This window comes from Rhea pennata, chromosome 3, assembly GCF_028389875.1.
Source record: "Rhea pennata isolate bPtePen1 chromosome 3, bPtePen1.pri, whole genome shotgun sequence".
Taxonomy (NCBI): domain Eukaryota; kingdom Metazoa; phylum Chordata; class Aves; order Rheiformes; family Rheidae; genus Rhea; species Rhea pennata.
In genome coordinates, this window is record NC_084665.1 from 122,948,385 (window position 1) to 122,975,973 (window position 27,589).

General features: G+C 38.8%; 1 protein-coding gene across 1 annotated transcript in view; it reads right to left on the reverse strand.

The window, feature by feature from the left end:
* CD2AP (CD2 associated protein) overlaps window positions 1–27,589 on the reverse strand; it is an 83,737-nt gene that overhangs the window by 51,982 nt on the left and 4,166 nt on the right. Inside the window, exon 2 of the mRNA XM_062573218.1 lies at window positions 7,869–8,029. Within this exon, the coding sequence (XP_062429202.1) occupies window positions 7,869–8,029 (161 nt within the window). The remainder of the gene's footprint in view (window positions 1–7,868; window positions 8,030–27,589) is intronic.

A 27,589-nucleotide genomic window follows, 5' to 3' on the forward strand; every position in this document is an offset into this window, starting at 1 on the left:
TCTCCAAAAGCCAGAAGAAAAATCAGCACAAATCAGCTTATATACATATTTTTTTCTAACAATCAGCACTAAAACCAATGTTATTTGATCTGGTTTTCAATCTTCCTCACTATCTTTGTTTTTGAAAACTGCCACTTTCAGTTGCTTTGAAGAGCTGACTACCTCTCTTACTGGGAAGCTAAGAAAAAAAAAAATAAAATCGCAAAGCTCCTCAATTTCACATCGCTATGCAACCCATTTCCAGACTGGTTTCCTCAATTCAAAAACAAACAGAAGAAGCCATACAAACCAAAATCTCAGTTGACTTGTAAGATCAATAAATCACTGTATACTTAATTTTCAGCAAGCATTATTTGCATTTCAAGAGTTCAGACAGCATAGTGATTGATCAGGCATCAAAATATACAGCCTAGGGTAAGACCGGGCAGAACATCAAATCTATAAATTCTGGAAATAAATAGTTTTTTTTTTTTTTTCCTATTACAGTGCAGGTACCTTAATCTCTTCAAACTAGATGTACATCTTGGCATCAGAGGTTAAGTTAGTTGAAAAAACACCCAGAAAACCTCTTTTAATCCCCTTGCCAAATCCTACAGTGAGGTTTTGGACAGACTGGCATATTTGTTTGCACGTTCTTTACTTATTTTTTTTTTCTGCAAAGGATAGGACTGTGTAATACAGGCTGAATCACAGTCCTTCCATTGTGGCAACAGTTAGCTGTGCCAGGAATAACATAAGGGACAATTATATCAGCAAAATTGTTCTTCCCTAAAAAGGGAAAAGTCTCCTTACTGTATACTGCTCTGCTTCCCTATAAAACAGGGTGGCTTATTCTTTAAGTGCAGAAACTTCTACTGTTATTCATTTTTTTAAATTAATGTTTTATTAAAGCACAACTAGATCAGAATTCTTATAAAACAATCCTGTAAAGGTCCGCATCATCTAATCCATAATCCCTCGATTTCCTACTTCCTGTTTAAAGTTGTTGGTGAGGTCAATTTTCTATTTTTAAAGGGGAATTACTGAGGATATCACTTCTGAAAGTTTTCAGCCAAGAGTTCTGTCGGTTAGCAGCATACTCTGTACAGAACAACACAACAGCAGCAAGAACAAAGCTAAGAGGCACTAAGAAAGTAAGTTAATCGTGTTAATACTGTAACTTTTTGGTGAAAAAATTTGGTTCTAGGGAGTTTTCTGCAGAAGAAAGGGTTTTTTTTTTTTTTTTTTTTTTTTTTTTTTTTAACTAGACAGCAAACACAAAGACCAGGAAGTTGTACACAAAAGTTAACCCTAAAAACAATCATCTCTTTTTAAATAAGTTCTTCAGGCAAGCACCGCAGTTGAGTAAAATTCTCAAATGCTTCAGTAAACTGCAGTAGAGCAGCTAATCTAAATCAAAAACAAATAACTTTGTAAATTCTTGGCCTCGGTTGTTCATATAACAAAGTATATTACATAAAATCTAAAAATCATATCACAGTCAGAAATTATTATACCCATATTAAACCCAATCTGAAATTCAAAGGCAGTTTGCAATATTTGGTTTTAAAAGCACACAGAAAAACTTACCGCTTCCAAGGACATACTTGCTCGAACACACCCAGTGTTGTGTTTTTTTATTTAGGGGGAGGAAGAAAAAATGTCGTAGCGAGCAAAGTTCACACATTAACCTGAAAAGGATCCAGGCTCTGCACTAAGCTAGCAGGAGCAGCTGAGCACACCTGGGCTGCAAAAAGCGTCTTCTGAACCAGCTCAGTCACAGAAACTTCCTCCACTGAATGAGTGACTAAAGAGAAATAGTGTATATCCAAAACACAGCTACAGAAATATTCCAGTTTGTTTGCCACAAAGTCACCTAAGCCTATCTGTACACTCTTCCACTTTATCTGATGAAAACTATTAATCTGTTGCTCCTCCCCTAAGTTACTGCCTTGAGCATATGAACCAATAGTTTGACTACTGTGAAAAAACAGACTCAGGATACAGCTAAATAGAAAGCTAGGATAGCAGTGTATTTACAACTTCAAGATCTCAGGGACCTTATCAGCTACAAATAGACAAAAAACTTAAAAAAAAAAAAAAAAAAAAAAAAAAAAAAAAAAAAAAAAAGAATGAACACCAAATTAGCACTTCAAGCTTATGAACACAAGAGTTAGCTGGATAGTAGAATAGAGCTACTTTAAAATAATAATAATAATAATAATAATCCCTACAAAATCCAGCCTATTCTCTCAAAAAAATCCACACTTTTCATTTAACTTCACTACTGCATTGCTTTAACCCATATTGGAAATGAACATCTTTCTACATTTCACACTATGATGAACTTCAAAAAGGAAAAGACACTGTCACAGAAAACAAGAAAAGTCTACTATGCTTCCAATGTTAAGTGCTTTTTCAGGAATTTATGAAATTGCCTATCTTCATTTGCCCACATAGGAAAAAGGAGAAAGAGTGATGAAATAATATCAGGAAAGGATTTCCAAATCAAATATTACAACATTCTCACCAGAATGTGTATATACACAGAGCCCAAACCAAAATTTAATCCAAACTCACTGATAAAATTAGAAAGCTTTCACCTGCAGAGGAAATAGTTATAAAGAGAAAAATGTGTTCTGTATCAATAAGACATGTAACAACCAGGAAGAGAAAACAGAATTCAAAAGCTGCATTTTTTTTTTCGCAAGTCAAGCATGAAGAACAACTAAGTTTCCCATCAAAGAACTCTAAGCTCCAGCTTCATGCTACAGAAAAAAAGGAAATAAATAAATGCCTATTGCCGAAATGTTAATTCAAGTAATTTTTTTCTAAAAAAAAAAAAAAAAAAAAAAACAAAAAAAAACTATGAAGTCACCACAAGCCTCTCCACCACATTTGAGCTCTCATTTCAGGACTGCTTTGGACATCCCTCCCCTCCCATCCTTTAAAATACCTTCCACTTCCCATTCAAACACTTGCCAACCCCACAACACTTTCACACTGTTATTATCCCAGTACACTGGCTTTATAGGAAGTCTAGCTTTCCTTAGCTGGGTCTATCTGTTCCCCTTCTTATTAACACATAATAAGACGGAAGTAATTAGGCACCAAGAACTGTGTCTCTTGGCATACCACTTTGACAGGTTAAAGAATGATCTGAGAAGCAGTAAGCCTGCAGCAAATGCCCAATCCCAGCTGGCACTAATAACCAGGCACCACCTACCTCCTATCCTTCTTCAGGATGTCAGCCTCAACAGGCAAAAAAAAATTGGCCAGAAGCCAAAGAGATTTTGAAATAAGTCTTGCTAACAGCACATGTTGCAAGGTACCAAGAGGCAGTATCATATCAGCATCCTGAAGGAGCTTCCCTACTCTCCCTTCTCTAAATGAGCACTTCAAATTAAGATGGGATTTAGCTCAGCTACCTGCTTGTGCAGCAAATTAACCTTAATACATCTCTGAAACAAAAGTCAGCTTCCTGACAAACAAAAGAGCCAGCCACTACATAACCTTCATAAAACTTCTTTTGTGCAATATTTACAATTTAGAAAAAGACATCATCGAAAAGCTATTTCCTATAAGCCTTCAAAATGAAGTTGACAGCACTCAGACTTAAAACAGAAAAGCTGCATTTGTCTGATGCAAAAGTTAAAGAATGTGGAATGGCATAAAAATGTCAGTAAACCCTATGTATTACCAAAGCCCAGAATGACAGAACAAAACAGCACTGTGATCTGCTGTAGCTGCGATGATACAGTTAGAATCTGGGGCATCTGACACATCAAAAATGCATGCAGCCATAATCCTCCTATTGACATTTTGGTTGTCCTTCAAACAAGCAAGAAGCAGCCGCATGTTGCCCGGCAGCCAAGGACAGTCTGCAGCTGCTGTCAGGCAACAGGATCTTTTCCTGCAGACATGACAAACTAACAAAACTAACAGCCACCAAATAGTCTGGAATTACTGGCCTCCACTCTCCAAATGCTTTTGCAGTTGTTTGATGGAAATCAATGACTTCTTTAAAAGAATTATTTGGCGATTCTCTAAACACATCTAACATTTGAAAACAAAGAAAATGCATCCATCTTTGCCCTGTTTAATCTGTCTCTTAAATATTTTATAAAGCAAAAGGCCAGACAAATTCAGTGGATAACATGCACTCTTTCAACAAATATCAATCGATTTCAGATCAGGAGAGACTGAAGTTTACCGTCCAAATTCTGAACAGATAACCTATATGCTGGTCTCAGAAGCACAGAAAAAAAAAAAATGTATGTGTAACAGGTTCAGGCCAGATCTCCATCTGATGCATGAAATAACATGCAGAAAAGGAGAATAAGGAGATCCTGGCAGAAAGACATAGAAATTAGAGTCCCAGAATCTCACATTAGAATGCACAAACCTGGTGCTACTCTTCCTCTTGTCCACACTATTTGCTCTCTCCAGTCAGGTCTTCCACTGATCTGACCTGGGAGATTTATCCTATGTTCTCTTCCCCTTGAGAGATAGCAAGATGTTTTGGCACTTGGACCAAGCTCATCTCAGGTTTTGCAGATCCTCCTAGCTTGGTTTCCTTCCAGTTGTTTCCTACTCACTGCATCACCAAGACCTCAAGTCTCCTTTCCCTTCTGCGTGAGCCACAGAGTCAGTAATATCTGTACCTCTTCAGCATCCTTCTTGGAGCCATACACCCCCAACTCACTGTTTTGATGTTACTGCTCTCTCCCTAAGACCGCAACTAGCTTCCCATAAGATGTCCAGAGGACACATAAGCAATTAGCTCATTTAGAGCTTCAACATCTATTAGGTGAGGCAGCTAAGGAGTAAATTATTTCTCAAAAGACCTTCCTTGTTCACAAGGCCAAAGTAGAATTTTGTTTCAGTTCATTTCTATCTTCTTACTGCAGTTCACTGACCCTCTAAGTGTGTTAACATAACATTACACAAAGCTAAGCTGTCAGCTGGATGACTGAAGTCTGGTTTTGCAGGCTTGACACTTGCAGTGGTCCAGTCACAACAGAGTTTCAAAAATTTTACACTGTCAATCCCTACCGCAACAGCAAATTGCTGACAGCAGCTCAGGCAAGAAACAGCTTTCCTGCACCAACTTTCCTGAAAATAGTCCCTCAGACAATGCAAATATTAACCTGTAAAGCCAACTTTTAACCACAGAGTATAACCAGAAGGGTCACAAAGAAAATTTGGACTTTCATTTCCCTAACAGTTCAGGTTTTTCCATACTCTGATCACTGCAATACAGATTATTCAACCTATGCATTCAGAGTCTAAAATAAAAAATTCACAGAGTCAACTTCACAATTGAGCACTAGCATACTGTACCAGGAAGGCAAGTTAGTCCCCACTGTCGCTCAAACAATAAACCAAAGATTTTCCTCCACTATAAAGCTTCCTTTTCACTTTTCCAAATTCCTAAGTTTTCTAAAAAGCACAAGTCTCTTACAGTTCAAAAAAATCTTATCTTCCTTACAAATACTAAAAAGTTGTAGAGTTAAAAATCATCTGAAGCTGAGATGCAAAGATTTTTCAGTATAGGAACAATTTAATTCAAAGACTGCGAAAGTCACCCTGCAACAGCAGAAAGACAAGAAAACATCTCACAAATTTAGTTTGTAACACAAAAACAAGCCACCCTGATCCTTCTTTGCTGTTCAGTATAAAAGATAGTCTGGTAACACAAAAAGATCTGGGAGTGCTGGTGGATGACAGATTGACCATGAGCCAGCAATGTGCCCTTGTGGCCAAGAAGGCCAATGGTCTCCCGGGGTGCATTGGGAAGAGTGCTGCCAGCAGGTCAAGGGAGGTGATCCTGCCCCTCTGCTCAGCCCTGGGCAGGCCTCATCTCAAGTACTGTGCCCAGTTCTGGGCTCCCCAGGACAAGAGGGGCATGGAGCTACTGGAGAGAGTCCAACGTAGGGCTACGAAGATGATCCGAGGGCTGGAGCACCTGCCCTATGAGGAACGGCTGCGAGAGCTGGGCCTCTTCAGCCTGGGGAAGAGCAGACTGAGGGGGGATCTGATCAATGTGTATAAGTACCTGAAGAGAGGGTGTCAAGGGGACGGGGACAAACTCTTTTCAGTCGTCCCGTGTGACAGGAGAAGAGGCAATGGGCAGAAATTGAAGCACAGGAAGTTCTGCCTGACCGTGAGGGGGAATTTCTTCCCTGTGAGAGTGACAGAGCACTGGAACAGGTTTCCCAGGGAGGTTGTGGAGTCTCCTTGTCTGGAGATCTTCAAGGCCCACCTGGATGCAACCCTGTCTAACATGCTCTAGGTGACCCTGCTGAGCAGGGGGGTTGGACTAGGTGATCTCCAGAGGTCCCTTCCAACCTTACTGATTCTATGCTTCTATGAAAGAGCCATGTCTAATACTTTCTTCCTATACAGCACTTCCACGCTCTCCGTTGACCTGATGGCTTCTACGGGTGTAGATTTTTTTTTTAAAAAAATTATTTTTTAAAAATCAAGTATATCATCAATAGTATAAAAACAGCACTTACAGTAAAATTAAGTTACATTTATAAAGAGCTCTAAATCTAAAGCAGAGTTTGAGCTAAACTACAAAGTGCAAACAAGTTAAAAATACTAGACAAGTGAAAGGCATTCTACAAATTCATTCTCTGTAAAAGACCCTCACTGTAAAACTAATGGATTACTTCCAGTAGTACTGTTTTAAAAGACAAATTTGAATCTCCCAGGAGTAAGTCAAAAGTAAGTAATTTTTTGCTTTTTTCAACAAGTTAAACAGAGAAATTGTCAAATTTAATAAATGTGAGTATAAAAAAAAGTTTGTAGCGCTTTGGACAAGTTTTCATTTGTGTTAAAAACACCAAAGCATCACAGTAAGATGAAATATTATACCTATTCTTTGCAGACTTCTTTATTGTAACTAACACTCTTACCTAGAAATAGCCAGATGCTCAATGCTAGATTTACGAAACTACTCAGAAAATAGAAAAAAAAATGTGGAAGTTGCAAACAAGAACTTTAAAATTAGGCAGTTTCCTTCCCCGCCCACACCCCAAGCACATACAATAAATACGAAAGGTTAAATAAAAGACTTAAGAAGTAATTTCACAGTGGTAGATAATCATTGCTAGCAATGAGCTAAATCTAGATCCCAGAAAAGAGGTCATATTCAGGGAGAAGAGGATTTTAATCTGAAGTACATACTACGCTGCAGTCCAGAAGACTACTTGCACACTGTTTCCTTTTCAGACATTTGTTCCTGACACTCGGTTCACCTGTTCAGGAAATCAAACCAGCTGAAAAATAACCTGCCTTCATATAGTTACCCTTCAGCTGGACCTATTCCCTGATCTGGCCTTTTGCAAGGTCATACAGGAGACAGCGCCAGCACTGAGCAGTTGAGGAAAGCAAGAGCAGGATTGCATCTTCTAAGAGAACAGCTTCAACCCATACTGAAGTGACCACATAACCACAACTTGAGGATGCAGTTTCTCATTACAGCTGAGCTGATTGAACCATGACGCCACTTTCTCTGCTCTCCCTTGACCTAATGGCTTCTACAGATGTAGTTTTTGTTTGTTTGTTTGTTTGATTGATTTTTTAAAATCAGCTTATCTTACTAAAGCAGGTCACCATGGCTACAGACAGCTGCTAGCACAGTGAAGCATCTCAGGGAGACACAATACAGCCCAAAAGAAATGCTTAGGTGAATATAAACAGCACAACTTACTGGGGGCGGGGGGGAAGCTTTCAAACACATACTAAAGAAAATAAAAAGTGTTCCAGTAAAAATGCAACAAAAAACTCATCTTGCTACAAATGCAACTTATATGTATTTCTAACGATTTCAATAATAGGCTACTATTATTACAGTAAAAACAAGTCAATGCAGAACTTACCTTCACAAAATTGTCAGGGAACATGCCCCTTTTGCCATTTAGCTCCCCTTCTAACCATCCTTCTTCTTCTAACTTTTTCACATTCCTGATGATTTCCCCAACTCGAATCGTTAACTCATCATCATGCACTGCATCATAGTCATACTCCACGATATAGTCCACTGAAGAAAAAGAAAAAATACAGTGAATATTATTCAAACATATGGTAATATATAAGTTCAAAGCCACACATACACTAAAAGGCAGACCTAAAAACAAATGCTACATTTCCCTTATAACAATACAGTTCAAGAGGGAAAAACTAATGGAAAAAAATAGTGGACAAACTCATCTATTAGAATAACGCTAGGAAAATGACCCAGGATTTTTCTTATTGGCAGGGCTTCGGGTTGGGAGGCAGGTAGGGAAATAGGAGTTTACTCAGCAAAGCATAGCAATATATTTACATGCTTTTGCATCTGTCGCACAACATCCATTAGAGGATCCATGAGAGTCGCTTGCTTAAAGCTTGTTTGGCAGTAAGGACTCATTTGTTCATCAAGAAATTCTGTTCATGCCAGGAATTTCCACAAACCTGCAGTAATCAGGTTTCCCTTTCACTCAAATCCAGTCAGATAAACAGGCAATACGAAACCTAGCAAAGTTGTCCCTGAAGCCTCTGACTCTTCTGCAGATCACAGCATGTATGAACAAAGAGGAGAGCATAATAGAGTTAAAAAGATTGATACTCTGAACAGCTGAAGAGGTTTCTTCCCAGATTATTCCTTGTTTTACCAGGGCGTTAACAACATCCATCAATTAATTCACAATTAAGGAATCAAATGCAAGAAAGTATACTGAACTTCAAATCCATTAAAATTTACAGTTCTTACATACAGATAGTTTTATCAAAAGCACTGCTGAATACATTTTCCAACGTAACATTTATCCCTTTACTGCCAACACATGAAGTCTGAAAATCATTGTTAAAAAACAGAACTACATGATGGTGCAACAAATATAACAGAAGCTAGAATAACAGATACATAACAGAAGCCAGTCATATATAAACATGAAAAGCTAGATTTTTTTTTTTGCCTTTTTTTCCCTATAGCTTTTTTTTTTTTTTTTTTTTTTTTTTTTTTTTTTTTTTTTAGACAGTTACCTGTTGACGATACACATTTTGGAACTCCCATTGTACATATTTTTATAGTGTATACATTTATTTTTGCCAAACATATTCTCTAAGCTTGCTTCAAATCATCATATTTTTCTTCCACTACTGCCTGGAGCAAGCACAGTACTTTTATCTTGCTGCTGCCCAGAATTGCTTTTTCCTGAGTGATGGACATAAAATACTGCTGAACAGATAGGAAAGCCTGACAGCCACAAATCATAAAGACCATAGCCATTTATCAACTTCAGTTTGAAATGAAAATGTCATCTTCCAACCAATTCAGCTGAACCACTTTGGAAATCTACTGATAAATAAAAAGGTAAGTAGCAGCAATGTAAAACATCTCTCAAGACAAAACTGTCCTATAACCTGTATATTGAAATCTGGCATCTGTTAATATATTTAAAAATCCAGTTTACACAGTTAAATGTGGAAAACTGATCAGAGTACAGGGGTAGTCATGTAACTCCATATAGCATTGCTGATGATGATCCAGACTGCCAAACACCTGATCCTTTTTCCACAGGAGAGTCTGAAGTAGGTAATCACAACCACACTGTGTTAACACAAATTATTTATTTTGAAAGTCTCTTTATTTCCTTGAGGGAGTATTTCTACATTTGTGCTCGAAATACACAGAACATTCATTTTGGTCAACTTCCCAGACTGTAAAGCACGGGCTGTGTCATGCCAACAACTGCAGAAAGTCTCTGCGGTCCACTGACAAAAGCAGCAAATGGATACCAATTTTTTAACCGTTGAAATTTAGATGCCAAAGTTTCTCTTGCATTCTTCAGCTACACCCAACCTCATTTTTATGAATACATATACAGAACAGACCTAAACTCTTCTCTTTTTCCTGAGAAGTCGGAGAGGTCATGGGAAACGTCAAGAGATTTTCATCCCGTGTATTTTTCTAGAAAAGGCATAAAAACAGCATGAAGCTACTTACACCTCCAGTACATACTCCTCATGAGAAACACTTCCCATTTTCGCTTTTCAGCCTCAGCAAGTAGCCATTAGATGAACTGATCAGGTAAGTTAGAGGGCTGGGCAATGGGCAGGAAACTGTTCAACTACCAAAACAGTCCAGTAACCGAATGAACTAAGATTCTGAAAGCTGTTCAGGTGCAGCAGAATATCTCAGCAACACAAACTACCAAAAACACCTATCCTACTTCCCCTCCACCCTTTACGCAATTATCTCAGCTCCAATCCAACTCAAAGTAATATTGTCACTTAAAAGTCCATAGTGACAGTTTTACACTAAAAAAAAAAAAAAAAAAAAAAAAAAAAAAAAAAAGCCTGCTCAAGTTTGAGCGTAAACACTGTGAGATTAACTGTGTTTTTCCTGCACATCCAAGGAGGTCCGAAGCTCATCTGAGAGTAAGATAACATTTTCCTAGGCTGCCTGAGACTGTGGAAAGAGTATTCATAGGTGGTACAGGCTATTATGGACCTCTTCCTGCTCCGTGTACAAAGTATTTCTTTATCCCAGACCTCTAATAACACTGTTTTAGTAAGAAACCAAAAATAAATATTAGATGCCACCTCACACATGCTTCAAGCTTTGGAAAGAGGTTTTAAAAAAAGAAAGAAAGAAAGAAAAAGAAAAATAATGACATGCCAGGTCAGTCAGGTTGATTATGATATTACAGAAAATAATTTACAGTAGAGACCACAAGAACTGCTATAGAACTGATTTAGAAACACAGGACTAGGTCCAGTGCTCTGACAGCAGACAAGGAGCGGGAAGCTCTGTCTGACAAAGCATCAGAGCCAGCTGAGCCTGAACCATGCAAAAGCCTCAGGAGGAAGCAGCCAGAGGCAGTAGGCAACCATCCTGTGGGAGATGGATGTCTCCACCTGTGATCTGACTTCTTGTCTGTCCAGGCAGTTTTGCTGCTTGCTGGTTCAGATCTGGGACATTGTAGAGAAACTGTCAAGGCTTGTCCATCCCTCAGACTAGTACCTCCTGCTGCTCCTCCATGTGGGCGAGCTTTTCACTTGGCTCTCCAGTGCAAAAACAAAATAGATACACTGGAGTGAGTCCAGAAAGGGCCATGAAGGTGATTAACAGACTGGAGTATTTGGCATATTAGGAAAGGATGAGAGAGAGAGAGATTGATCAAGTCAACTCAAATCTTTACCTTAGGTGGTACCTTTCTGTCATCTAACCATGACAGTTTTTAGACCGAGCATTCAATGGAATTAGAGAATTCCCAAAGGGTGATATTTTGAGGTTTTTTTGCCCCCCCCCCCCCTTTTTTTGAGGGGAGAGTTGAAAAGGAGGAAGGAGACTGGTTCAATCAATAACATTAAGTAAAAAAATACTAATTGGGCATCTTCTGGGGAAAGGTGGTTATAGAAGGCTTTATGGTAGTGTTCTGTCCAGCCTTTGGTTTCAAGTAAGACGAAGACCTGACTAATAAAACAGACCAAATTCTTCAAAGCCCGCCAGCATTGTCAACCACTACAGGCTTATTTCCAATGGCAGAAGTGAAATGCGCCCAATATAGCACAACTTCCTCCTTGATAAAATAGCAGGTGTTATTAGGCAATACAGTAACATAGCCTGCACGGTGCTGCACAGTTACTGCAAGCACAGGTGAACACTCCACTTGTCTAAGAGCTACACAATGAGCTCTTCTGCCAACCCTACCACGAAGCCCATGCAGAAGGCAGACCTATGGATGACCACTATTGCATAAGGATTGTCTTTCCTTGATTTTAAACAGAGTAAGTCTTCAACTCCTCAAAATTCTCTCTAAAGTTGGCTAGTATAGACAGCTATGGCTTCCTAGGACCCCTATGGGGGTGGGGGGGAAAGAAGAAGGGAAATCAAGGACTAGAATAGAAAGTATATTGAAATTACAGAAAATATATGCCTGTGTCTTCAGTAGAAATTATCAAGTGTCAGATACTGTCATCCAGCATAGAGTACAATTTCACATTTCTGGGACGTTGTTCAAGATACTACAATACTGTCAGAACTGTTACCTTTCTGTAATAGCAATAAATCCCTTGCAAAACTCATTTAATGGCCTTAAAAAGAAGAATCATTGGTGAAATGACTGAAATCCTTGCACAAAACTCTTATTCAGGAAGTCTTGCTGAAATATTTAGCAGACCTGGAGGGACTGGGTCTAGCATCAACTCACAAAGAACATGAATTGCATGCCGTACTCCACGAATATTTCTTCATCTGAACTGACCCAAAACATGCCTGAAAAGTCATTTACTGGAATATGAAGCCTGGGAAGCTGTGTGGCCTCCAGAAGCGTTTTGCCAGAACTTCAGTTAAGACAGAAACAGAGATTTTACCTTTCACATTTATCATAACTGACACTCACAAGGTACCTGAAACAAACTTTACCATGCTGTTGTTTTCACTTACATAACTCTCGTAAGAAACAAGTTTAATCTCTCAAACTAAACAAACATTTTAAGCATCACATATGGATATTCACATACAGAATTACAAAAGTATTTTAATTTTATAGCAGCCATAAGCACAATCCTAGTATTTTAACTATCACTCAACTCTTTACAACCAAATCAAAAACAGTTGTTGGACTGAAGGAGAAAGCTCACTTACACCAATCATTACCAGAGCTTATATTTTTTTTGTGGTACAGATGTGACTACGGTCTTCCCTCACACTAAGCAGGTAAATGCCCCACATCTTCCATTTTTTGGGAAACCACTCAGACTACAGAGTGCAAAATTCTCCTCTTGCATTTTTATGCAAAAAGGTATGCACTTCCCTTCCTTCCAGTAAGCATCATCCTGAGAACAAGCCTAGACATAATCGATCTTGAGCAGATGACCCCATACAGTATTTCCAGCTACCTTCCTTCCGACGGCATCCAAGAGAGCCACATCATTAGTGCAAAGAGGGAAACTTGTAAAGTTTTATCACCACAGCATTTTAAGCCAGGGATGCCACAACCTCCTACATGCCCAGTGATGTGGTACCCTCCTCCTGCTTTACACTGAAAGTAGTACTTCTTTAAACTCTGGTAAGCCAGATCAGGAAAACGGGCCAAGAAAAAAGTTTTTAGTGCCAACTTTCCACAAGTTTATCTGCCTAAAATGATTCACTGCGGGGTTAGAGGAGGAGGATCACATCAAAACTGACCTAGGTCAGTATCAACATCATTACTACAGTCAAGATCAGGAGTGCACTTTTAAGTGAATCTCCAAATTACCCTCATTTACTATGCCTTGGTTCACAATGTGGAGCACTCTCACAGAAATTAAGCTGGATACCTTTTCAATGAAATTAAATCAGAGATGTGTGTCCCAGCAGCACCCTTAATACACTCTAATTAACAGGCATTAAGTTCACAGAACCAGACTAGAACTAGGATGAAATAAAAACACCCAAAACATGTCTCCAGTACCAGTTGTCTCTCTCTACAGATCCATCTTTTTTGCCTTTCTCTACTCATTGCTTTGCACCTATCCAACAGCTGCCATGAAACCACATGCTAAAATAATGTGTAAACAAGGCAAGTTGACAGGAATCCAATAGTCTTTCATTTAAGGCACTGGGTTCCAAGCTATTCAGGAACTGAACAGGGAAGGAGTATACTTAACTAGAAGAGACCATATAGTCTACCTGGTTCACAATACAGTGAACTGTGTCCTTCAATAAATCCATGAGTTTAGGTCATGCTACATGGAGTAACAAATGTTGCAATTGAGCAGAGCTATCTCCTTCATACTCCATGGGGAAGACTCACAGAACAACTGCAGCACTGCAGTTCTCAGAGCAGCACTCCTGAGTGGTTCGCATGAGGACTGCTTGAAGCATTAAGTGTCATGACTAAGATGTTCTGCCTTCAGAGCAGCTCAAAAGGAAGTCCAACACTGGCGTACTGCCTCTGAAATGCCAATGACACATAACAGAGCCATTCCCACCTGGGTCTGCTCCCAAGGGAGCTATACTAATCATGCCACCGTCAGTCCTCATAAAGAGCACCACAGTGAAGCAGTAACGCAGCTTCCTGTTCCTGAAGCAACAAGCAACTTCTGCCACAAGGAAGGGATAAGGCAAAGGAAGCACTTCTGCCTTAAGGTTGGTCTAATATATCCAAGTATTGACTTAAAGTCTCAATCAAAACAAATTGCCACAGCTACCAGATTTTTTTCCATTAATTTACAGGTTTTTAATTTAAAAAAGTCAATTAAATTGAAAGATTTTCATGCCATTCTAGCTACATTCTCTTTTAAATATATACAGTTAACTCCCAAATAGCTGTGAGCTTATCTCAGTTGTAGATTATTCAAAGACATGGAACCTTGATCTGTAGAACTTATTAGTTCAGGTGCTGAGCAAACAAATACTGCTTTCAAGCAATACAGACACCTCCAATGCACTATTAGACTCAAGCAGAATCTACATAAAATTAGCTCAGCTGTGTCAACTCAAACTCCAGAAGCACTGCGAAAACCCTGCAGATATCTGACCAGGGACTTAAGTTTGGATCCGAGTTGGATTTGCTCCATGCACAGCAATAGCCTTCTTACTCAGTCCAAAACACTCCAGGCGTCAGAGGGCTTATTAGCTTAGGCGCAGCTTTTGATGGAAATGGTGTGCTGATGCCACACTGAGAGTCGGATTGAATTCTATACAACCCCATGAGACCTCCCTGCACTTTTCAGTTTTCTGGCACAAGAGCTCAGTGGCCAGAGCATAGTCCCAGCCTGAGCTCGCATTCACGCACTGTTGTGCCTGAACCAGTAAACCTCCCAACAGTAGGGATGACTGTGCAAAGATAAGCCACCATCTCTTGGAAACAATATAGTCAGTCATCACTGAACTGAAAATAGTAAGTTTACATACCCACATCGGCCTTGTTACAGTGAAGACGTAATGTGAGGTCTGTACAACCATGTAAACTAAAGCAAAACTTTCAGTTCATTCTTGCTTCTCAAGATTTCACCTTAAGCCTTGCACCTTAGCTAATACCCCAAACTGTAGGTTTCTGGACAGCTAAGTCCTCCAACTCCAACTATGGCTTCCTGTATCAGCCAAAAAAGTCATTCTTATTAAAAAAAAAAAAAAAAAAATCCTTTCAACCACAGACTGTAGTGAAGCTTATCAAGAAAACATTCTCCAGCGATTCAGTAAATCCTTTACATTACAAGCCATCACAAAAAGCCATTGAATATGTGATGGTTTACAAAATTAGTTATCAACTTAGTAAGTACCTTTCAGTGCTTATAGTAAAGGTATTTTATACTGTTCTATCGACAGTTTTTAGAATTGAAATAAATGAAATTCAAACCCAGGCCAGGAAGAAATTTGCAAACATATTTTGTAAGACTCGCAAAATCCACTACCACATTTAGGCCTCTACTTGCCCAGATCTCAGCACCAGCAGTCCAGCTACTGTCAGTTTCCCATTTTGATTAAATATTTTGAGCATCACAGCAAAAACAAAAGTTACCATTGAGAGTGGGGAAAGAGGAAGCCAAAAGGTAGTTCTGTTTTTCGGGTGTTTGTTTGCCCCATAAAGCATGGGGTCCCACCAGGTCTTATATTTTGCAACATGCACAAAAAAGTCTTTTAATAAGAGTTTACTGAAATTTTAGATATGTCATATAAACAACAAAACATATCACTAATAGGCATCAACATGTTCTCTTTCAGAGACATACTGAGATTGATAGGTGTCCAAATGATCTGCCAGGGTCCTCATTAAGTTTCTCAAGCCTCTGATTTTACATTTATATTTCACAGGCAATTCTGCAGTAGGTGGCCAAACTGAATGCCAATTAATTTAAACCACCGAACTCTTCTCCCCAAAATAACTTCCTATTGCTAAGCCACTGACATCCCAACTGTTAACTCTCAGACAGTATGATTCCTGGCCAGGTCTGTTCACGCAATGTGCAGTCAATGATATAGCAATCTGAGTTCCACTTTTTTTTCTTTTTTTTTTTTTTTTTTTTTTTGAGTGTCTACCATTCTTCCTTGCCATGTCACTCCTTTCTAGCCCAAACATTTTCTGCTTAGACCAGCAATCTGCTTCAGCAACAGCTTGCCTAAAAAGAGAATAAAAACAAAAATAGCAGACTACTCGTAAGAGAGTGACAAAAAACAAGCCTCTATTTTCAAACACAGAATTAGTCTGTCTGGAAGCCACCGTGGATTTGCCTGGCATTTCTATTTTGAAGAATGTACCACTGACTTACTGAAGAAGTGCCTCAATAAACATCTTTAATAAAATACATCTAATTTTACAAAACAGCAAAAATGCCTGAAGTATTAGGAAAATGAACAACTGAGAACTGTAACAAAATGTATGCCTTTACTTCAAATAGTTGGATGGGGAGGAATGAGAAACTCATTATATCCTAATAGTAACTCTCTCAAAAATGTTTCTCAAGCTGGCTTCAGCACAATTCACAAAAAAACTTTCTGAAGGAAATTAAACAATAGCATAGCAGAAGTCCTGTCTAGTAATCTTCCTTGAAACACTGCAGATACAACGAATATATGCCTTGTTTTCCTACTCTAGTTCTCCTTAATTTTCTAACATGCATTCTTGTGTTTAACTTTCTGTATGAACATAAAAGTACATTCATTTTCATCTCCCAAAAGCAAGTCGTTCCCATACATGCCCTCAGAATTAAACAAAAGTACCCTGTAGAATACACTAAGGGATAAGCCACCACTACCAGCCAGCTGGGGAGAGGAAGGGGAGGAAGGTATTTTAGACATTCCTCACTGCACATAAAAGATGCCTCCAAATCCTGTCCAATATTATTAGAAACATTTTCATCTTAAACTCGGTCACAAACTTGGTAAGCTCACCCTAAAACTGTGGATTTTCTTCTTCCCCTTCACTTTTATTAACAAGAAGTGCTAGATTTCCCTTCTTCCCCTCTCAATGCAGGAATGCAGCAAGATAAGACACTAAAGAAGCATTAGATTAAAATCTGTAGTAACTACAAGTATTTCAGACTACCTTATAAAGGACAGTAGAGGTCAAAACAGTTCACCTAGGAACTTACCTTAAGCAGAAAGTTACATTTTATGCTTCTTGCAGTTTCTTTCACTGCAACTATGAGCAGAGCTCTCTGCATGAGAGGAGCCAGGAAATGAGAGGGGATACCTGCAGGAAGGGTATGCTTCCCAATTGAAGGCAATTATCTTCACAAGCAAACGTAAATATTGCCACTAACTTGATATGGGGGAAATCCAAAAAGGCACAGGGGAGCAAATAAAGAAAATTTTTTAAAAAAATTAAAAAGAGCGCATTTCCTTAGATATTGTTCCATATATAGACTTAAGTCTCTTCCTCTGTTCCTGCCATTAATTTGATAACAGCTATTTGCCAAAATATTCAAGATGAGTCACAAAACACCAAACTACAAGTCTGCTAAAATGAAACTATGCCAAAAAACTCTAAAGACCAAAATGATCATAACTCATTTATATTTAAGTCGAAAGCACTAAATAAGCAACAATAGCATCACAGCGTCAACACTATATTTAAAGGTTCGTTAGCATTTTTTCCTGAAATCCCCCACTAATTAGCTCACAAAACTACATCTGAAGCAAAGACTCTCTTGCTCATCTTAGCTAACGTACTTTTACAAAGGTACAAAAATTATATATATATATATATATATATATATATACATATATACATATCTTCGAATTATACAAGAGATTCCTTCTTTCAATACCAGGATCCTGTTACAGAAGTAGCACAAAAGCTCCAGCTTCTCCTGCAGATAGTTTTGACGACACATCTAGCCAAGGAGGACAGCATGATCATAGCTCCAGGTTATGAATTCATAAGTTACAAAAACAAGAAAGCCTCTGAAAATATTTTGGTTTAAAGCCAAAAGAAAACTCCTTTCACTTTCTAAAAAAAATGCTAATAAGATTGATAGATAGCCTACAATTTAGCACATATCTAATTCAGAATGACAACTAGTATTTCTGCAAACATGGCAAAAATCTGGCTTTGAAATAAATTTATGGAAGCTTAGAAGCATCATACAGAGCATGCACAAAGTGTTCCCTTCATCTTCAAAAACAGGGATGATGCAATCCTCTGAATGGTCCCAGATTGTGTTCTTTCAAAAACCACAAAATATGCTCAGCATTACAACAGAGGTAAGTGTTTCTATCTGACTTCATGTTCAGTCAGGATGACCCATATTAATTACTTCATTAAAGAAGTCAATCTATATTTTAGCGTGGAAGTTTTAGTCTATAAGAAACAAACTACTGATTGAAAAGCATAGAGAATTCCTTATGAACAGATGTTGTTTTTTTTTTTTTTTTTTTTTTTTTAAAGAAGCTAATAAAACCTGCAAATGCTCAAGGGCACCCTACAACTTCAACCAGATAGTTTTAAAGGAGACAATTGCTTCATTAGCTCAATTACTATGCTCTAAAAGTCAGGAGATCAAGTCCTTTAAACATCTATCTGTAACTGGAATCCAGAGGAATTAAAATGTATCTTATTATATTATTAACTTCAGCATAAGATTATAAGATCACAATTTAAATCAGCATGATTTGCAATACTTAGAATCACAGAAAAAACAGCTTTCAAAGGAGCTTTGCCGGTCACTTACTCCAAACTGCTAAAAGTACGGCTAACTCCAAAGTTAAATCAGGTCACGCAGGGCTTTTCTCAGCCAAATTCTGCAAGTCTCCAAAGGATGAATATTACACAACCATGTCTGGGCACCTGTTCCAGCACTTAACTCCGAGTGATTTTTTCTTTTCCTTACGACAATGGAAATTCCAGTGGGATGCATCCTGCAACCACTGCCTCTTGCCTCTTCAGTGCTCATCCGAGAGGAGTATGGCCCACCCTTCTCTATAACTCCCCTTTAAGCAGCAGCAATCTACTTTTGGAGCCCCCTTACCCCAAGCCTTCTCTTGTCCTGGCTAAGCGAATTTCTTGTACACCATTGTGCACCAGCCTCCTAACCATGCTTGGCTCTCACCAGTTGGCTGGCATCTCTCTTACTTGAGGGAAAAAAAGGAACAAAACTGGCCAGAATAGTTTAGATTTTTATTATTTTAGCTACAGTCTTGTGAGTGCCAAGCAGAGGGGAACAATCCCTCCCCTTGTCCTGCTAACGCAGCCTGATACACAGCGAGCTTTCATTGATGCAAGCGCTGGGTGCTAACTCGTACTTCCCACTAGGACTCCTGGGCTCGTTTCTATAGGGCTGCTATCAAACCAGTCAATGCCTAGTCTGCACTAGAATATGAGGTTCTTCCCTCCCAGGTGCTGGATTATGCATCTGGGATTGGGCTTTTTTCTTTGTTTTATTGAAAACGCAGGTGGTTCCTGTTGACCCTGTTTTCCAGCATTATTTCAGCACAGCAGCCACCCCTCACAGTCTGGTGTATACAGTGGGCACACTCTGTCCCACCATTTGGTTTGCTGTTAAGCAGCTCCCATATTGACCCAAGAATAACTTGTAATTGGCTGTCAGGTGAGCCTCAAGTTGTCAACCATTACACTTCCAACCTAACTTTTCACTCACCTGTCGTCTACCATTCAACCTGTAATTCCTCATTTTGGTACCAAACTGAAAAAAACACCCCACACACTCAAAATGTGTTTTACCCATGTAAAAGACATCTACCATTCCCACCTTGTCCACAGGACCAGTAATTTTATTGCAGAAGGCAACTAGTTTTTTTTTTAAGCATGTTCTGCCCTTCCTAAATCCACACCGGCTGCCTTTCGTTCACGTGCTTCAAAAGAGCTTTCCTGAGGGCCTGCTCCTCAGTTTTGCCAACAACCGAGGTGAGGCTGCCAGCAGTTCCCCAGATCCTCCTTCTTGCCTTTCGTTAGGAAAGGAACAGTAAGCCCAGAGCTTAACAAAGATACAAAAACAATATTAGAAAGCAAATATAAGATCTTGGCAGGTATCCAAAAGATGTTCTGTAGAACTCCAAAGTTTTATTCTTTCTCTTATTACGTCCACTTCCATGTTAGGTGCTCAGAGTTTTGGAGAAGTCAAATCTCTTTTTCCAGTTACCTAAGCATGAACTTGTGCATTTGAATGAAACACAGCTTATGCGAGCGTGCCTATCAGCCTGTCCCCCGTCTATTCCCCACAACTCCTTCCTGATACATCCACTTTATTGAAGCACATCAGAAGAGCATGTGTCTCAAAAATACGAGTCATACCACTTTTTGCAGAGTCAGCACAGGAGTATTCAAATTACAACCCTCACTGAGGAAAAGATTTCAGTACAACCCTAACACTGCTGCTCTTCTAACCTTCTAGCTGGCTAATCTTCAAATATGCAGCTTGGAAACAGCTACAGCATGTGCTGTGTCTTGCATAGGTAATTGATAGGAACACAGAACTGTAGGTATTTGAAGAATTTGGGGAGGGAGTAGAGGCATTACAGGACGTTATGAAAAATTGTCTGGGGCAAGGGATATTGGTGATTGCAGTCAGGAGATTGAGCAACAGAACACAAGTTCATAGAGAGCCAACCATCACCTGCACCATTCTCAGCACATCCACTTAAAGAGGTAGGTAGGGTTCCAAAAACCAAAGAAATCCTTTCAACTGTCAACAACTACCAGGCAAAAGCTTAATGACCTAATTGTGCCAAAAACCAGAGAATTACTAGTGTAAGGTCAGGTTAAAAAAAAATTACAACTTCAATCACTACTTAGACTACAAAAATGGGATAAAGCCACATACGGTAAGTCTCAAGAACTCTGTCTCAATATGAAATAAGTATGGTTTCTTTGCTGCATGGAGATGGCAGAATAGACCTCACCCTACTGAAAGCACCTCTCATGTTTTAAAGCAGCTTTATTTCAGCTAGTATTCATCAAATCTGAGACTTCCTGTCAATACTAATTCCAAGGATAAGTTTTGTTCTCATCAACACCAACAAGCACTAATGATCTCTCCCAAAGTCCAACTGCAGAGATAGTCCTAACTGCCCTTACAACTGTTCTCAGAGGTGAGAATACATACATATGAAATAATCCATACATTTTATAATTCTTCCTTTAGAATTGGAGGAAACTGAATTTTATACAAGCTCGGTTATGCTTCTACCTGAAAAAAACTGCCAGTTCAAGTCACATACAGCTAGGTAATACATCGGGGTACAAGAAACCTTGAGGCACTCTTCCAATACCTGTTGCAGAAGATTTCTTCTGAGGCGGTTTCCAGTTTCCTGATTTCACTGCATCACATTATTACACAAATAATAGTATTCAGTAAAAGTAGATCCTATTATACTTAAGCTCCTCAAAAACTACAATCTTCTTCCCCTTTCTAGACGCATTGTCTTTTCCTGTGCTGAAGAACATGCTATACTTTCAGTACCATGCATAATTTGGCTCAGATAGATGGAGGACTGTATTTGATTTCCTAAAGCAAAATAACATAGTTTATAACAATTTATCCTTAATGCAAGTATGTATTTGATACAGCAGAACACTGTGCTAACATTCAGAGAGGCCTGGACAGGCTGGAGAGCTGGGCGGAGAGGAACCTCATGAAGTCCAACAAGGGCAAGTGCAGAGTCCTGCACCTAGGGAGAGTAACCCCAGGCACCAGGACAGGCTGGGGGCTGATCTCCTAGAGAGTAGCTCTGTGGAGAAGTATCTGGGAGTGCACAAGCTGACCACAAGACAGCAACATGTCCTTGTGGCCAAGAAGGCCAATGGTCTCCCGGGGTGCATTAGGAGGAGGTTTGCCTGCAGGTCAAGGGAGGTGATCCTGCCCCTCTCCTCAGCCCTGGGCAGGCCTCATCTCAAGTACTGTGCCCAGTTCTGGGCTCCCAAGACATGGAGCTACTGGACAAAGTCCAGTGTAGGGCTGCGAAGATGATCAGAGGGCTGGAGCACCTGCCCTATGAGGAACGGCTGTGAGAGCTGGGCCTCTTCAGCCTGGGGAAGAGAAGACTGAGGGGGGATCTAATCAATGTGTACAAGTACCTGAAGGAGGGCTGTCAAAAGGATGGGGCCAGACTCTTTTCAGTGGTGCCAAGCAACAGGACAAGAGGCAACAGGCAGAAACTGAACCACAGGAAGTTCCACCTGAATATGCGGAAGAATTTCTTTCCTGTGGGAGTGACCTCCAGAGCACTGGCACAGGTTGCCCAGAGAGGTTGTGGAGTCTCTTTCTCTGGAGATAATCAAGGCCCGCCTGGACACAGTCCTGTGCAACGTGCTGTAGGTGGCCCTGCTTCAGCAGGGGGGTTGGACCAGATGATTTCCAGAGGTCCCTTCCAACCTCAACCATTCTATGGTTCTGTGAAAAGACTATATTCTGGTGTTTGTGAACACTCTTCAGAAAGATCTGTTGTTTTCTTATCCAACATAACCATGGTAGTTTGGGATTAATACACTCACTTTAGTCCTAGGAATTACTCCCTGAAGCATTTCTAGTGCCCCAACTTCAGAATAGCACTTCATGTTACCTGGTTTCAAAACAGTAGTAATTCACATGATGCAGGAAGTAGTGTTTTATAGGTCACTGAGCCTTCAAATAGCCCATGGCCCACTCTTCAAGATGACAACCTGAAACTCCGCAGACACTTCCAAGCAGTTTGTAAATCTAGCTAAATTCGTTAAGTTTTATAAGAAAATCTCTATTCTTCACTTAACTACTTACTGAACCAGACTGGTCTGCTTTTCAGGAATGCTTGCTTTGGTCATTCACAACGAATATAGTTTGTTACACTTAATCCAACAAATTCAGAATGCCACGGAAATGAACGACCTTGCACACTTGTCCTCTCCCTACTCATACTCATGAACTGCCTCCCTCACGCTGGTCTAGCTGTTATGCTTCTTACAGCGTGTGTCAGTTTAGTTTGCTGCCAAATCAGCCAGCTGGTTAATCTCTGAGAGAGATTTAACTCTGGCTGGTTTATTGATCCAGGCCATCCCATAGACACACGGGCATTCAATCTGCCAAAGAGAAAGGTTAGAGAATGCATTGACAAGGGCATCATACAAGGACTTAGCCATATCAGAAGTGATGAATCAAGCACTTCCCTTGGCAATCTGTTCTCACAGTTAACTTTCCCAATAGAAACATTCAAATTACAGGTGATGCATAAATGAGTAGAGAAAATAAATTATTTTATATCTATTGTTTTATGACAGTAATAAATAAGGAGGAAAAGTGGTATTCAAGTGACAGGAATGTTAAGTTTCAGTCAACTACAGGAAACTGGAAGGTAAAAGTACATAGGAATACTTGTATATACTTTGTTAAAGCTAGTTAACCCAGTCTTAAAACACACACATTGCTGAGGAAAACAGAAACTAAAACCTACAAAAAATACAAGAAGTAACTGAAGACCAAGATCTAACCGTTTATAAGCTTACTTCCCTTTAAGTCATTATTAAGCCAATAAAAAGGAATGTAAGTTACAGACTCAGATTAAAAAAAAAAAAAAAAAAAAAAAAAAGGACACTTGCCTAGCTAAAATGAATGTGGGAAGAGGACAAGGAAAATGGAAAGTATTTTAAAGATCAGGAACAAGAAATGTGATATAATCATTTTGCTGGATCATAGGCACTACAGAGAGTATTTAAATTTGACACTCAGGAGAAACTAAAGAAATTTCAGCTTGGATCAAGTGCAAAGTAACTACAAGCTAACATGAAAAAGGACAAATTCTCTCTCTTCCCTGGCTCCTGAAATATATTCCCATCCCTTCTTTTGCACAGGGGACTGTGTAACCAGTGTAAGGCCATTCAGCTTGCTGACAGGATGAAAAAAACAAACTGCCAAAAAGAAGTTTCTCCCACATTAGCCAGCTTATCACCTCACACTGTGGCCTCATAACCACTAGAGCCAAAGCAAGCAGAAGGGAGGAACCGCAAAGCTCTGGCCCATTTTGGCAGTAGCCTACAATTATCTCTAACAAAGCACAAGGTGAAACTGCACCCGCAGAATGACTTCAGGACAGGACAGATTACACACAAACCAATATTAAAGCAAAACCTTTCATAATTAAAGATACAACTTAAAAGCGATGTGATTATCCTTTATTAGAGAGTGAAAACTTTACAAAACTAGTGGTTTTATTTCTACAAGCAGTAAGATGGCGACTGTGCTAATGCCTTGCACCATTCTTAATTTGGCTTTTGTCCTTTTGCTTGAAAAATGCAGAAACAATCCAGCTAGGAAAAGAAGAAAAAAAAACTACATGAAATTAAAGTAAACTGGTATGTTCCCAATAAATCCACAACTGAACTCAGAAGATAATCATTCCCAACAAGCTTTACTTCAACCAATGTTATAAACTTGCATTGACAGGCAATGCTAGCATCCTTACCCTTCTCTGGCTTCCATTCACTCTTTTGCAACCATAAACTCGCTCAACTTATGTGGAACCAACCTGGCTAAAAATTAATCCAGGAGTTTAAAATATTCAAGCTTCAAACAGAGTCAAAAATGTTTGAGTAACACTGACCATTTTGTAATTCTGTCCAAGAAGTAAAAACTAATGACTAAAGAGTCTTCTTTAAATGGTAAGTCAGGCAAATTTCCAGGAAGTCTGGAAAAAATGCCTTCTTAGTTTTAAACTAAAATAAAAATCAGAATATCAATAAAAACTCCAGCTCAAAAAAATCATTCATAGTATCTGAGACACAGCTGAAGCAGAAACAAAAGGAGATTATCTTTTACTGCTTAATTCTGAAACTATGTATTTCTAAAAATCTGTCTTCACTACTGTTAAGAGTATTGTGTTCATGGTGATTCAGGTACTGTTTAAAGAAGAGCACTTGCTTAAGTCATTTAAATATTTTAAAACAATATTGTATCTGGTTGAACTGAAGAGGTTTATAAAATTTAATTTGAGTTCTTAACAAAATAGCAAATTCAAACTCACTGCAGGTTACACATTCACAAACCAAGCTTTCCTGCCTTAAGGCATGAGCAAATAGATCCCTGCTTCATTTTCCAGAAAGCTGCAAGAGTAACCTTCTTTCCTGTATCATCACAGATCAGCACTGCCTGAATTGCTAAAATTAGTTCATTTTATTTTTAAAAATGTATGTGTGGAGAATTTTCAACACAAGCTAACAGGAGATTTAAAATTCATCATTTTTCAAAAATCAGATGAGATATTCAAGATATTAGCTGCAGATCTATCCCACTGAAAATAACTCCACCTAATATCTTGAGTGCATTGTAAGTAATACACATTTCTTTAAGAAATTTTAACTTAATATTCTGTATGACCTCACATTATATTCTCTCTAGTGTACCTCGCTCAAAAAATTGAAAAATTTAACTCATTTGACAGGCAGAGATATATTGCAACTTCTCCTCACTCTGAATAAGAACAGGTCAAGTCTTTCAGGAAATGCAAATATATTAATAAAAAAGATCTGCAATGCTTGGTTTTCTTCTTTCAAAATCCTTGAGAAAACAACATTTCATATTGACTTTATGTATAAAAAAAAATGAATCCTGAACATGGCTAGAGCAATAAAATGAAATCCAAACCAAAAGTATTTGTTGCTATTAGAGAAAGTAAACATTTGTGCTAGTGTCACAATACTACTTGAATGAAGTAAAATTTATGCCAAGAATCACAGAATAATTTAGGTTGAAAGGAATCTACAGAGGTCATCTCCTGCGCCAAATAAGGCTAACGTCACAAGTAAATCTTTGTTTCGCTATTATTTAACATAGGAAGCGATTACTCTACAAAACAGGTTACTGAACAGATAGTTTCAATGCTGCAGTTCTGCTGGCAATAGTTGTGACAAGACGGCCAAGGGAATAAAGAAGCAGAGTTAAACTCATACCATCACAGCGACAAAGTCATACAGAATTATTTTTCTTCACTGCATGTTTAAGAACATAACAGCACAAGCAGACTTCACCTTCATTGATGGTTGGCCACTTTGTTAGCAAATTCACAATTCAGAGTAAAGAGGAAAAAAAGGAAACATTTGTGGAGGAAGAGAGTCAAGAAAAAGAAAAAGTTGAACAGTGTTGTTATCTAACAGAAGAAATACAATAAGCCAGTTAAAAAGAAATAGAAAAGGGCTGTACATTTGGACAGAGACAGTTAAGGCAACTTTGTAAATATCCAGGTTGTAATCTCAGGTTAAACACTCTGTTAGCTACAGGTCAGCTAAGCTAAAAGTTTACCACTATCAACCAAGTCTTTTCTGCTGGAAATAACTACATGCCAGATCCACTAGTGGGAAAAAAAAAAAAAGTAATAAAGAAAGAAAAATCATCTGATTGTCTTACCCACTTCTGTCAAGATGACCTAAGTTAGTTTAGGCACTTTTATTGCTCTGCTTTCCTAACAAATCATTTTTATGAAACTGGGTTAAGGAGATATTAGGCAAACAGTCACATGTGACAGCGTGTCTGAGGAAATAAAACTGACAGGAAGAGCAAAGCAGTGACAAGCAGATAGATAGGGATGGACCAGGCAGAGGAGGACACTCGCCTAGGCGGTAAAGCACATCCGACCACACACTCAGTATCCTGTAACAACCCCCCCGAAAAAAAAAAAAATAAAAGCCAACCACTAAGGGACAAAAAAGCTAACACCACAAAGTGAAGGAGGTCACTGAAAGTGAAAAGACTTCAAAGGAAAGATCATATCTAAGTGAAACTAAACACTAAGAATTATTACGGAAATAAAACAAATCAAGACAGCAAATATCACTGCACCCCTGTGCAGAATTGGCCTTGAACAACAGAGCCTTGAACAACTGCCCACAAAGAATAAAAGGGCACAAAAAAAAAAAAAAAAGAAGAAGAAAAATCTGACACGGGTGGCACATAGAACGGCTTCCATTTGAGGAAAGCAACAGCATGAAGACTTCTCAGTCTGAAAAACCAAATAACTCAAGTGAGTACAAAGCAAACCTGTAAGATAGCAACTGCACAAAGAGGGCACCAATAAACCATTTCCCATTTCTCAGAATACAAAGAAGTCAGGCCCATCAAGCAGCAGCTTCAAACAAAAACAAAAAAAAAAGAACCCACAACAACAAAAAGGAAGTATTTCCCCCACACACATACTCCATTCTTGTTAAACTGAGAATCCCATTGCCACAGGAAGCTGGAGGCCAAGAGCCACATTCCTCTTTGACCTCATTTTTAGAAGTCAGTGCTGGCCCATCGCTATCTATTAAAAGATACTGTCAAAATACAAGAGCTCTTGAGAAAGTCCATAAATTAATAACTGCCAGGAAAAGACAATGAAGAATTTTCTATGCCTGACCTGTTTTCCATATCCTTTTCCTGTGTACCTCCATGTACTGTACACCTTGGCAAGAGCCAAATGACAGATTCTCTAGCAACATTTGATGACAGCTCTCTCTTAAAATGTTCCCACCCTTAATGAATTTCTAAATGATTTTAAACTGAGATAACTACATTATTAAATAATGCAAGTGCACATAATTGCATCAAAGACTTACAACTTTACTCTTTTTTGTAAGGTATAAACATATCTAAGACTTTTAATGATGACAAAAAAATTACTCAATGTATTTGATGACATCCTAACAGAAAAGGCATAATGACATTCTGT